This window comes from Piliocolobus tephrosceles, unplaced genomic scaffold, assembly GCF_002776525.5.
Source record: "Piliocolobus tephrosceles isolate RC106 unplaced genomic scaffold, ASM277652v3 unscaffolded_1062, whole genome shotgun sequence".
Classification (NCBI taxonomy): Eukaryota; Metazoa; Chordata; class Mammalia; order Primates; family Cercopithecidae; genus Piliocolobus; species Piliocolobus tephrosceles.
Window position 1 is genome coordinate 7,351 of NW_022291666.1, and position 11,745 is coordinate 19,095.

At 52.1% G+C, this 11,745-nt stretch overlaps 1 protein-coding gene across 2 annotated transcripts; it reads right to left on the reverse strand.

Annotated features, from left to right (window-relative positions):
• Window positions 1-921: 921 nt before the first annotated feature.
• Window positions 922-11,052, reverse strand: CST3 (cystatin C). Of its 2 annotated transcripts, XM_026449391.1 has the most exons (4): window positions 10,623-11,052; window positions 8,262-8,375; window positions 6,971-7,056; window positions 922-2,493 (listed from the first exon to the last, which is right to left on the reverse strand). In XM_026449391.1, the coding sequence occupies exons 1-3, from the start codon at window positions 10,863-10,865 to the stop codon at window positions 6,973-6,975; spliced, it is 441 nt and encodes a 146-aa protein (XP_026305176.1). In that variant the 5' UTR covers window positions 10,866-11,052; the 3' UTR covers window positions 922-2,493; window positions 6,971-6,972. The 2 variants fall into 2 exon arrangements, with proteins under 2 accessions (XP_026305176.1, XP_026305175.1); XM_026449390.1 differs by lacking the exon at window positions 922-2,493 and having other exon boundaries at window positions 6,718-7,056.
• Between the last annotated feature and the right edge of the window lie 693 nt (window positions 11,053-11,745).

The window sequence follows — 11,745 nt, forward strand, 5'->3', positions numbered from 1 at the left end:
CCTTGGGTAAAATGTAGCTTTGGGATGAAATTTTTTAAAACAGCTTTACTGACATTTACTTTTCACATACCTCACCCACTTAAAGTATACAATTCAGTGGTTCCGAGTACATTCACAAAATTGTGCAAATAGACTTACAGTCTGATTTTAGAACATTTTCATGATCCCTCCAAAGAAACCTCCTATTAGCAGTCACTCTGCCTTCTATTGCCTCCAGCCCTAGACAACCACTACTCTACAGTCTGTCTCTATATATTTTTCTGCTCTGGGTATTTTATATAAATTGAATCATATTGTATGAATGCTGACGTGTTTCAGCATGGCTTGCTGACTTCTTTCACTTAGCACATTTTCAAGATTGCTCCACATGGTAGCACGGGTCATCATGTCATTCTTTTTTATGCCCATTTGTTTTCCATTGTCTGGCTATACTAACACTACATCTTGATTATCCATTTGTCAGTTGATGGACATTTGAGTTATTTTTTATACTTTTTTCTGATTTTATTAATAATGATGCTATGAACTTTCATGTGCACATTTTTGGTGAACTTAATGTTTTTATTTGTAGCTGACATATAAATATGAGTAGAGTTGCTAGGTCATACGTAGGTCTAACCTTTTGAAAACGCGTGAAACTGTTTTCCAAAGCAGCTGCACCATTTTACATTCCCACCAGCTATGTACAAAGGTTCCAGTTTGTTATTTTCTGCCTCTTTGATTGCAACCATGTAGTGGGTGTGAAGTTGCTTTTTATTGTGGTTTTGATTTGCCTTTCCCTAATAGCTAATGGTGTTATGCATCTTTTTATGTGTTTATTGGCCATTTACATATCTTCTTTGGAAAAATGTTTATTCAACTCCTTTAGGATTTTTCAATTGGGTTGTTTCTTTAACAATTTTGAGTTATATAAAAGTTAGGTTGTCTTCATTTTTAAATTCGGTTTTCTTTTTTAGAAGAATTTTTAATTGGGTTACCTGTCTTCTCGAGTTGTAAGAGTTCATTATATGTTCTGAATACAAGTTCTATATCAGGTATATAATTTGCAAATTTTTTTCCTATCATGTGGGTTGTTTTTTCGTGTTTTTGTTTGTTTGTTTGTTTTTGTTTTTGTTTTGGGGATGAATTTAATTAGTGAATTGTTCTGGCCTATTTGAGGATTTCCTGAGTTCAAATCAATTCCATCTATGATAAATTTGGTTGGTACTGGGGCGGTACTTCATGAAGATGGAAAAAGCATGTCCAGACTGACTGCTGATTTCAATCCCAGGGGCACAGCTACGCTTCTGGCTGATTGCAGCTTAATGATGAGGCCGACTATATCACAAGAAAGGAAGTGACAGCTAATATCTCCTTGAACACGAGTCAATCGCAGCAACTTCAGAGGCAGGGTCAGCCTCTATTTTTCAGTCATGGTGACATCTGTTGTCCTTGCATTTTTAAGAGTGGCTGCGACTTCTAAGGTCCAGGGGGCAGGTCCTCCACTTTCTACAGGCTGGCCCTTGAGGTATTACTTCTGAAACGGTCAAGAAATGTCATGGGACTGTGGGTCTGAGAACCGACTAATGAGTTATTTTTGTCTATCAGTGAGGACAGATAAGAGCACAGGGCTGGAAACCCAACCCAACTGGCCTGGTAGTCAGTTCATACAACTAGGAAGCTCAGAGCAAGGGCGGGCATCAGGCTCTGCTTGGTGCAGGGACTCCAACATTATAACCCACCTGCTCCTTGCTGTCTGTCTGTCTGTTTCTCTCTCTCTTTTGCTGAGACACAGGGTCTCACTCTTTTGCCCAGGCTGGAGTTCAGTAGTGAAATCACGGCTCATTGCAACCTCAAACTGCTGAGCTCAAGCAGTCCTCCCGCCTCTGCCTACAGAACAACTGGGAGTGCACCGCTAGGCCTGGCTTCCCTGCTGTCTCTTGATTTAGTTTTGCTGCTCCCATAACTTGGCTTCATTCTCAAACAGGCTCCAAGTGGGCCCCAGACCTCATGTCTTTTTTATCTTCACACTCAGCAGGGAAGGAAGAACCCACTTATCACATAGTCAAACAAAATCCCTCTGTTAAGCCTCCTGGGTCCCAGGCGGCCACACATAGGTCACTGTTGTCCTCACGCCAATCACTGAGGCTTCAGGGGAGGGAGACCCGCTGCCCTGACCAGTTTAGCCGGGGTCAAGTGCTCCAAGCTGTGGTCCAAACAGTAGAGTCAGCTTCCCTGGAAACAGGCGGAGTGAGAGGGGAGGAGGGGTGGATCCTCACGGGGAAACTGCTATCGTTGTTGTAAGAAGGTGGGACAGTCACAGCTTGTGAGTCAGACGCTGGGCTGGCCGCTGGCCTCGGAGGTGTGTTTGGTAATGATGCCTTCATGCATACAGCATGAGCTGCCCAGTCAGAGAAGGCACAGAGCCTGCGGGGTAAACACTTCCCAGCATCATTTCCTGCCTAGTAGCCATTCAGGAAAGGCAGCATTTTGCTCAGTCTGTTCATCAGGGTCCTGGATTTGGGTAAAATAGATAAATAAATAACTGTTGCTATTCGTGATCTAAAGTCCCTCACAAAGAAGATGGTCCTGTTCACTAGGAAGGCCTTTGGTTTTTAAGCACCTTGATGGGTGTGGGGAAGTCTACAAAGAGCTGAATTGGTCTACCTCACAAGGAAGCTTTTGGACTTGCTGAGGGACCCGGTGGGGAAGAAGGTGTGGACAGATGGGGAATGCCACGGTGAAGGGCAGGCAGTGGAAAGGCCAGTGACTGGTGTGGGGTGGAATGTGAAGGTCAAGTGGTAACTACCTTTGGGAGGGAAGCCAAGGGCATTTCAAGGACACAAATACCTAGTGCTGGGTTTGAAGTGTGGGGGTTACTTTTCCACAGGGCAGGAGGTGATTTTCTGAAATCACCAACACATTTCATTGCCCCAAACAAAACCTTGATGAAAGGAATTGCCATTTGCTTTTGCTTTGCTGTGTTTCATTCACTGGAAATCATGGGGGCTGGGCTACACACTTGCAGAGATACCTGGCAAGAAAAGTGTGTGCACAGGCAGATGTGACCATAAAAATATCTTTACCTGCTGCAATTTGCAGATGTTTTAGGAGCAACTGGGCTTTGACTGGGACTCTAATTGAGTTCTAGTTCAGTGGTTCCTTGGGGAAGCAATGGGAGAAGTATTTAAACATCCAATGTCCACATCCCATCCCAGAACATAATCAACTTTTCCGAATGGGACCATGGGATTGCCACGTGCAGCCAGGCTCCCCAGTGACGCCGTGTATAGCCAAGTGTGAGACTAGAGTTCAGCTGAGCCTGACCTGGTCTCGAGGGAGCCAGAGCCCCAGCTGATGTCACAGTGGCCTGAGCACATCTGACCTGACCCCATAAGCCTCAGGTGACAGGATTCGGAAGTGACCCACTTGGCATCTCAGGGCCAAGGGTGAGAGGGGGTATGGGTAATTAAAGGAATGACTGTTCCCTATTTTAGTCACCATTTTGTTCATGGCTTCTCAGTTTTGTGTGTTCGAGTAATGAACTCAGACAGCACAGCAGAGTATAAGGAGGAGGAGGATGCTCCTTACTCTTCCTGCTGTGTCCCCTGCTCTGGCTTTGCAGGGTGCTGGCCTTGGGGCTGCTGGAGTGGATAGGCCTCATCTCTGCAGCTTCACCCTGGAGTTACGGGACGGGCCTGGCGATTTGCTCTCTCTCCATCTTTCAGGGAGGCTTGTGGCCTAGTCCGAGGTCACTCCCGCCAGCAGTCATAAGCCAGCTCCCCTCTCTCTCACAGCATCAAGGCTGGCAACATCCCAAGCCTCTAAGTCCTTAAAAAACCACCAAGGCAGAGGAAAAAAAAAAAAAACAGGCAAAATCAATAGTTTTCTATTGAACTGTTAACTAGTCTATCAGCAAAGACTAGAGGTACAATACTTGGAAATATTCCTGACCAAAATATAAAATATACAGGATTAAATTTCACAGAAAATATAAAAGATGCATAAAATTTACTCTCTGAAGACCATCAGAAAAGCAGGAATGTATTGCAAGATGCATGGTATTCTAAAATGAAAGACTCAAATGTTCAACGTTGTCAATTTGTTTTCCTAAAAAAACATATTTCTACTTATTGAACATGAGAAAACAGTTTCATTTGGAGGAACAAATACATTTAGAAAACAAAATTTTGGGGGAATAAAGAATAAACAGAATGGAGAATGGTTCTTACCTAAAAGACATAAAAATATTGTATTTAAAATGGAGTAATTAAAAAAAATGGAAAAGCACAAGGCAGATTTAGGACCAAGATCCTGAAACTGACCTATGGTTATGGAAACCTGCTGTGGGCTGTCAACTGGAGCGGCTCTGGGAGGTCTCCTGTGGAGGCTAAGGCCACTCCATCTTGGATGCCAATGCTGAGCCTCAGTTCCATCAATGCTTCTAAGATTTCTATTTCATCTGCTGTTTGCTGTAAATCCAGCCCTTAGGTAAATTCCTTCTGAAGCTCCTATACTCTTTCCCCTATGGCACAGAAGCCCAGGGTCTGGGGTAACGGGATGGGGATCCACCGTCTTGCAGCCACGCAGGACATGGCTTCTGCTAGCAAGTCCCTGTTACAACTTTCTTTCTAAGAAACTAGACTTGTCAGCCTTTCTTTGGCCTCTCAGCTCCCTTGGACTTTGAGGGCAGGCGTGTGCAGGCTTGCCTTTGAGGAACACCCTGCCAGCCTGACCGTCCTGGGGAGAGGGATCCTTCTGCAGAGGCTGGCTTCCTTCAGGGCAAGAATGCTAGGGAGCTCGGAAGCTGCTGGGCCCTTCCTGATCCCGCCCCGATACTCACCAGCATCACAATACAAGAGGTATCAAAGCACTATGTTATAAAGCTACCGGTGTAGAACCAGATCAATGAAAAAGCCTCTCCAACTTATTGTTTATTCAGAGCCAGGCCCTGTAATGAATCTATTTATATGGATAACTGTAGATGAAGTATATACTTAAGCCAACTTTTAAAATACATGTAAAAGTAACTCTTGCAGATGAAAGGTGCAAGGGCGAAGCCTCCTCTCCAGGATGTGCTGGTCACAGTAACCTCTGGGTCAGAGGGGCTTCTGGCTCACTGGCCTCATGGGGTCCACGGGAGGCATTTACAGGCCTGATGGCTGCGGAGGAGAGGCAGGGGTGGCACCAACCTGCTTCCCTGTCGGCTGTGGGCCATGGGGCCAATGGCTGGAGGGCAGGGAAGGGAGGAGACATACAGGGAGATTGGGGAGTCCTGTGTACAGCCCCCACCCCACCTCAACTTCCCCAGGGAAGAAGTGTGTCAGAAAAGGGACTGGGCTACACAGTCAGCTGTTCATTTCCACTGTGTGCCTGGATGGTCGTTGCCTGTGTCACAGGAGATCCTTTACCTAGGTAGAAATTCAGGAGCACCTCCCTGCAGGGACCCTTTACCCCTGACCCCAACCACCACTTCTATCTCCCAATCCCCAACAGAAAACTGAGTCACTAAGTCCGCCCACCCCCAGCAGGGTGAGGCCAGACTCAAGTCTCCTCAGCTTATGGCCTCCTAGGTGTTGTTACACTTTCCTCACCCCAAATACCCTGTTAAAGCAAGTCAGGGTGGAGAGGAAATGGAAGCAGATGCCCCCGACTCTCCCTGCTGTGTCCCCTGCTCTGGCTTTGCAGGGACAGCATGTCCTCGGGGCTACTGGGGCGGATTTTCGTCATTTCACCTTAGTGTTCATGGCAGCGGCCAAAAGAAGGTGTCAGTGCAGCTTGGAGTTTGGAAGGTACCTGGGAGCCCTGCCCAAGCAGCACTGGCTGTGAGGGCTGCAACCCCGTCCTGAAATGGCAAAGGGAAAGACCATGCAGGGTGGGCTGTGTCCTAGGACTGTAGCCTCCTGCTTGTGACAAAGATCCACTATTCTATAGGATGATGCTGACACGAAGGGAATGTTCTCCCTTAATCTTTGGAAAAAGAAGAGTCCACTGCATTGTCAGTCTCATTTGTGCTTTAACTTCATCCCTACCATGAAGCTGGACAAAACTTGTTTTAAATCCAAGTCCAGAGAAAGGGCTGGTGGCCATGAGCCTGTAAAACTCTCTGAGGACACAGCCCCCCAGGATGGATGACAGCAGGTGCTGCTTTCTCTGTGTGATCTTGCCAGTCTCTGGTCTGGTGGACATTTCTCCCGCTCAGTTACACACACAGGCTTTTTGGACTTTGTTTCCATGTAGGGGCCTAAGTCTCTTGGAAAGAAACACACATCGATCACTACCTATTTAGTGTCTAGGGGATTTGATGAGAGCAGCTCAGTCCCTGGAGTCTGCTCAACTCTGCAAGCACAGACGGAACCTACGGCCAGGCGAGCTCCACCGAGGCCTGGCCCCTGCCTGTGGACACAGCCAGCCCCCTCCTCCTGGTCTGACCAGGAGCTCAGACCAAAGCACCAGCCCAGCTTCTGGGGGCAGCAGCCTGGGCACCCTGCTCTCCCTGAACCCCTCACCAGGGGCTGCTGTGGCTGAATGCCTGGGTTCCTAGCCCCCGGCTGCTCTCTCCTTGCTCTGAGATTCACGTCTCCTATAGCAGCAGCTCCCCTGACAGCCTTGCTGTGGCTGCGTCAGCTCCCAGATACTCCTCTGATCTCTACACCAGCAGGACGAGGAGGCTTCATAAAGGAACTGTGGAAACCCTGCCTGTGTGCACATCCCCAGAGAGCCAAGAACTCAGAGGGAGCCGATGCTACTGTTTTATTGCAGGAGGTGGGGGCGTATGTACCACACACCGGGGCTGTGAGAAGCAAGAAGGAAGGAGGGAGGGCAGAGTCCCCTGTTGAGTAACAAAGGCCGCCTGCTGCCTTTTCTGTCTCCTGGCGCAGGCACATGGGGAGACCTTCCCCAGGCCGGGGGCCACCAGTCCAGGGGTGGGAATACAGGGGGTGGGAGGTGTGCGTAAGAGGTGATAGGCACAGGCCAGCCTGGTACAGACTCCTAGGCATCCTGACAGGTGGATTTTGACAAGGTCATTGTGCCCTGCCAAGGCACAGTGTAGATCTGGAAAGAGCAGAATGCTTTCTGTGAAAGAAAACAGAGGGGACAATCAGTGTGGGTTACAGTTCAAAGCGGAAGATGCATAGGCACAGGACATCAGAGTGGGAGTGAAGGATGGAGGTGAAACACTGGCCCTTACCTACCCCTCCACCCACCCCTGCTGATCCCAGAGCACTGCTGGACTGGGCAGTGACTGCTCCATCCCTCTCCCAGGGCTCCAGCTCCACCACGTGGCATTGGGCCCCCACCTCAGCCTGCAGGATTCCTGCCCCAGCACAGCCCTATGAGGAGCAGCCTGTGCAAGGCCTCGGGGACCCTAAGGGGGCAGAGCAGGGGGAGGCAGCTCACTGCCCCCAGCTCCTACCACCTCCAGCACCCAGGTCAGCACTAAGAGGGGCCAGAGGGAAGAAACCAGGGAACTGGAAATTGCAACTCATAGTGCTTGGGGTGGTGAGGAGATAACAAAGAGCGTGTGACTCTCCCCTGAGCAAAGATGCCACAAGAAATCCTGGGTCCTTGGAGAAGTTGGTGTTGGGTGAGCTGGAGCAGGTCTGAGGGTTTGGCTGCTAACAGGCCTCTAGTACCCTCTAATCTACTCAGCGTGGCTGTGGCTGCGGGCAGGTGCCTGAGGCTGGGGTTAGACAGAGCCCCTTCTCCCTGCGCAGCACCCAACCCTGCAGCTGCTTCCTACAGTCCAGCAGGCAACACTCCAAAGCACACAGGGTGGGGCTCCCAGTACCCCCATTCCCAAGCTAAAGCCCTCTTAGCAAATAAGATTCTTCAGCCCTCTCCACACCGCCCCATCTACACACACACAGGCCTCCACATGAACTCACCCCAACCCTCACCCACACAGATGTATGCATGAATCCACATACTCCCTCACACCTCTATGTACCCACATGCACACATACAGTGCAGGCACTTCCTCATACTGCATGTATGCGCACAGACCCCCCCCCATACATATGTGCACACGCATGCACACTCACACACCCACACACATCCATGCATAGACCCCCACACCTCCCCAACACATGCACATACCCACTAGCACACACTCATATGACCTCCCCACACAAACCTATATATGGAAACACACGTGCATATGTACACACACTCAGGCACACGCACACATACCCTCCAGAACATGTACATCACACACACACACACACACACACACCCCTCTGCAGTGTATGACTGGCCCTGGACCCACATGAGGCACATACCCTCTTCAGATGTGGCTGGTCATGGAAGGGGCAGTTGTCCAAGTTGGGCTGGGTCTTGGTACATGTGGTTCGGCCCAACTCCACGTCCAAGAAGTAGTTCACCCCAGCTACGATCTACACATGTGAAAGAGCAGGAGGCAGGGACGGCGCACACTGTCAGTTTCTTACACACACAGGCACTTCACTGTGACTGGGCCACTGGGCTAGCCTGGGGCTTCAAGCCTACCTTCACGAGCTACCCACACTGTCACTCGCAAGGCACACAAGCCACCTCATCCTGCCAGCTGGCAGGGATACCATGCCCTAGGCCTCCCTGGTAACTTGTTTTCTCTATGCCAATGCCAAGGATTAACTGAATTCTGCTACCTATGACCCAGGGGGCAGGGACACTGGATCTATTCTAGGAAGGCTCTCATGTGCTGATGAAATTTCGGCAAACTTCCAGTTCCTGGCATTCAGTCCACAGAGCATCTCATTCCTCTCATTTAACCCAGAGGTATTTTCCTCATTTATCAATAGGAGATGAGATGCTCACATACATTGATATTTTAGGCCAATAAACTGCTTCCCACGTGCCTCCATTCCAGGTGTGATTTTGGAGGCAGTATTTCTAAAGCGAGTCTTACGGTTGCAACTTCAGAAGAGAACGGAATGCTTTCCCTGTACAGTGCCACCCCCAGACATGACTGGTAGAACTGTGGAGAAGCATGGGATGAGGGATGCTGGGACCAGGGTGCTAGACCTTGCCCTGTGAAGCCACACACAAGTCCTGTAGAACCACATGCAAGTCCTGTGATCCCTCCGGTGTCAGTCTGCTGCTCTGTAAAATAGGTTCCAGGGTCCAATGATCTACAATGCCCCGTGCTTCACTCCCAGAGAGAGAGGGGTGCAGGCCAGCGGGGACCCTACACCAGGGAGTGCTCCTCCCGTGCAGGGAGAGGGCCCCAGCTGACGGCTGCAGGAGGAGAAATGGGGCTGGTCTGGACTCCTCTGAATTTCCAAGAGAAGGTGGAGGAGCTCTAAAGTCTGTGTCACTGTTTGTTGCTCTGCCATGGGATGCAGGTCAAGCTGGACCTGGTAGCCCTACTGAAGCTCCCTCCTGATCTGACCCCCTACTCCGCTCTGCTGGGTGACTGCTGTCCTCATCTGGCTGAGGTCTAATTCTGCATCAGCTGGTAGAAGCAGGGTCAGGCATGCTCCACCCCCGCAGGAACTCAGCTGCCCTGGGCTGTAGGGGGTGGTCAGCCGGCCTGAGGGTGAAGGCCCCCAGTCCTAGGGGGCGGTGCCCAGGGGTGTGACTTGGGAAGGGAAGCAGGGCTCTGCAGGACAAGGAGCCAGGCCCCGGTGTGGCCTCTGTGGAGAGGACTCTGGGAGGAGGACGAGCCTCATGGCCTGGATCTCATCCTGACCAGCACCAAGCCCACCCAGAGTCAGCACAGTCTCCACCCACACCTGCTGGATCCTGGGAAATGGCACTGTCATGGTACAGACCCAGCGGCTGCTGCAGGTGAAAAGAGGCAGAGGGGACAGGACAGGGCTGAACTCATGTACTCATGGCCCGGGAGCGTCCTAGGGCATGAAGCCCCTCAGCAGTCAGGGAAAGTTGAATGAGTCTGAACATTAGACCATGAATGTGTCAGTGCTGATTTTCAAAATGGAATTGTGATTATGTGAGATACTGCCCTTGTTTTAAGGAAAAACACACTGAAGTGTTTACTCTCAAAAGATTCAGGCAAAAAAATGCATATACAGGACATAGACACACACCCATATTCACATTCGGAAAGTGAGCTGGGGGAACAAACGGCACAATGTTAACACACAATGTTAACATCCGTGCTAACATCTGAGGGATCTGGGTGAAAGATCTACAGGGATGCCCTGCACTATTTTTGCAGCTGCTCTGTAAGTCAGAAATTATGTGAGAATAAAAAGTTAAACTAAAGTGTTTAAAAATTATTTGGCGGAAGAACAAGGAGGCAGCCAGACGAGGGGCTCTGTTTTTTCCTTCTCCTGCGTATTCAGCAGCGCACCCGGAGCCCCGCGTCCCAGGAGGCCTGGACAGAGTTGGGTGGGACGTCCTGTGCCTACCCCCGCGCTGCGGCGCCACTCGAGCTGGCGCCTGGAAGCAGATCTCAGGCGCCAGGCGCGGACCTGGCGTGTCCTTGCGGTTCCAAGCCAGACCAGACTCGGGGCATTCCCCGGACACGCCCGCCAAGGGCTCCAGGGTGACAGCGAAGACCGGGAACAGGGTCTGGGTGAGAAGCCCAGGTGCCGGGGAGAAGGAGCAGCGCGGGGTCCGGGAGCGGCGCGGGGCGGGCTGGGGCCAGGGCTCGGGATCCTGCGGGGGGCGGCACGCACCTGCTTGCGGGCGCGCACCACCTGCAGCGCGCGGCTGTGGTACATGTCGTTGCTGGCTTTGTTGTACTCGCTGACGGCAAAGTCCAGGGCACGCCGCACACCCTCCTCCTCCACGCTGGCGTCCATGGGGCCGCCCACTAGGCGCGGCGGCTTCCCGGGAGTCGCTCCGGCCGCGGGGCTCACTGCCAGAGCCACGGCCAGGATGGCCAGCAGGAGCAGCGGGGCGCGCAGAGGCCCTGCCATTGTCAGCTAGGACGCGGGACACGGGGAGTGGGGCGCAGGCGAGAGGCTGGAGCTACTGAGCACCCAGTGGGATCCCGAGGCCGTGAGCGCCGCGGGGCCAGCGGCTGCGCTTTTATCCCTTCTGCCCTTCCCCGCCCCTCGCGCCCTGCGTTTCCTTTTCCGGAAGGCCTAGTCCCTCCCGCTTCCCGCCTCCCGGTCCCTCCCTATCAATCTCCTCCCCTCCCTGCCTCCCCTGCCATCCCGGCCTCCCTGGCCCTCCCTATGGATCCCCTTCCCTCCCCATCCATCCCCTTTCCTCCCCTCCCAGCCCCTCCCGGCCTCCCCTCTCCCTCCGCTCCTCGCCTGTCCCCCCAGCCTCCCTGTCCCTCCCTATCCGTCCCCTCCCCTCCCCTCTCCCTCCTCGCCTACTGTCTTCCTCCCAGCCTCCCCTGCCCCTCCTATCCTCCCCATTCTTCCCCATCCATCCCAGACCATTCCAGCCTCCCCACTTCAGACCCCTCCATGCTTCCCTTCTTCAAGCTCCTTCTCCTCTATCCCTTTCCCCTTTCAACCCCCAGACACCGCCTCCCCTGCCCCTCCTCTCCCTCCTCCACTGCTGTCCTTGCTCCCACTTCGCCCCCAAGCTCTGCCCTTCTTCATCGCCCCTCCCTCGATCCGCCACTCCTCTGTCTTCCCTTCCTACCCACCCCTGGCCTCTCCCTGTCCCTGTCCCTCCTATCCTCTTCTTTCCCCTCTTCTAACTCCACTCCTGGCCCCTCTTCCCCCACCCCTTCTACACCCACGCCCCCTCCTACCCACTCCATCCCCTCAGCTCCATCTCATCCCATAGACCTGTCCCTCCTCCCAAGCTTAGGTCACCCTGCCTTCCAGAGAGGTGTCA

Bases quoted from the DNA above. Each gene is read 5' to 3' on its own strand.
- CST3 (XM_026449391.1), bottom strand. From the start codon at position 10,865: ATGGCAGGGCCTCTGCGCGCCCCGCTGCTCCTGCTGGCCATCCTGGCC. The intron at 8,376-10,622 runs GTGCGTGCCGCC...TCACATGTGTAG, and splicing joins TGGTGCGCGCCCGCAAGCAG to ATCGTAGCTGGGGTGAACTA. The intron at 7,057-8,261 runs GTATGTGCCTCA...TTTCTTTCACAG, and splicing joins ACCAGCCACATCTGAAGAGG to AAAGCATTCTGCTCTTTCCA.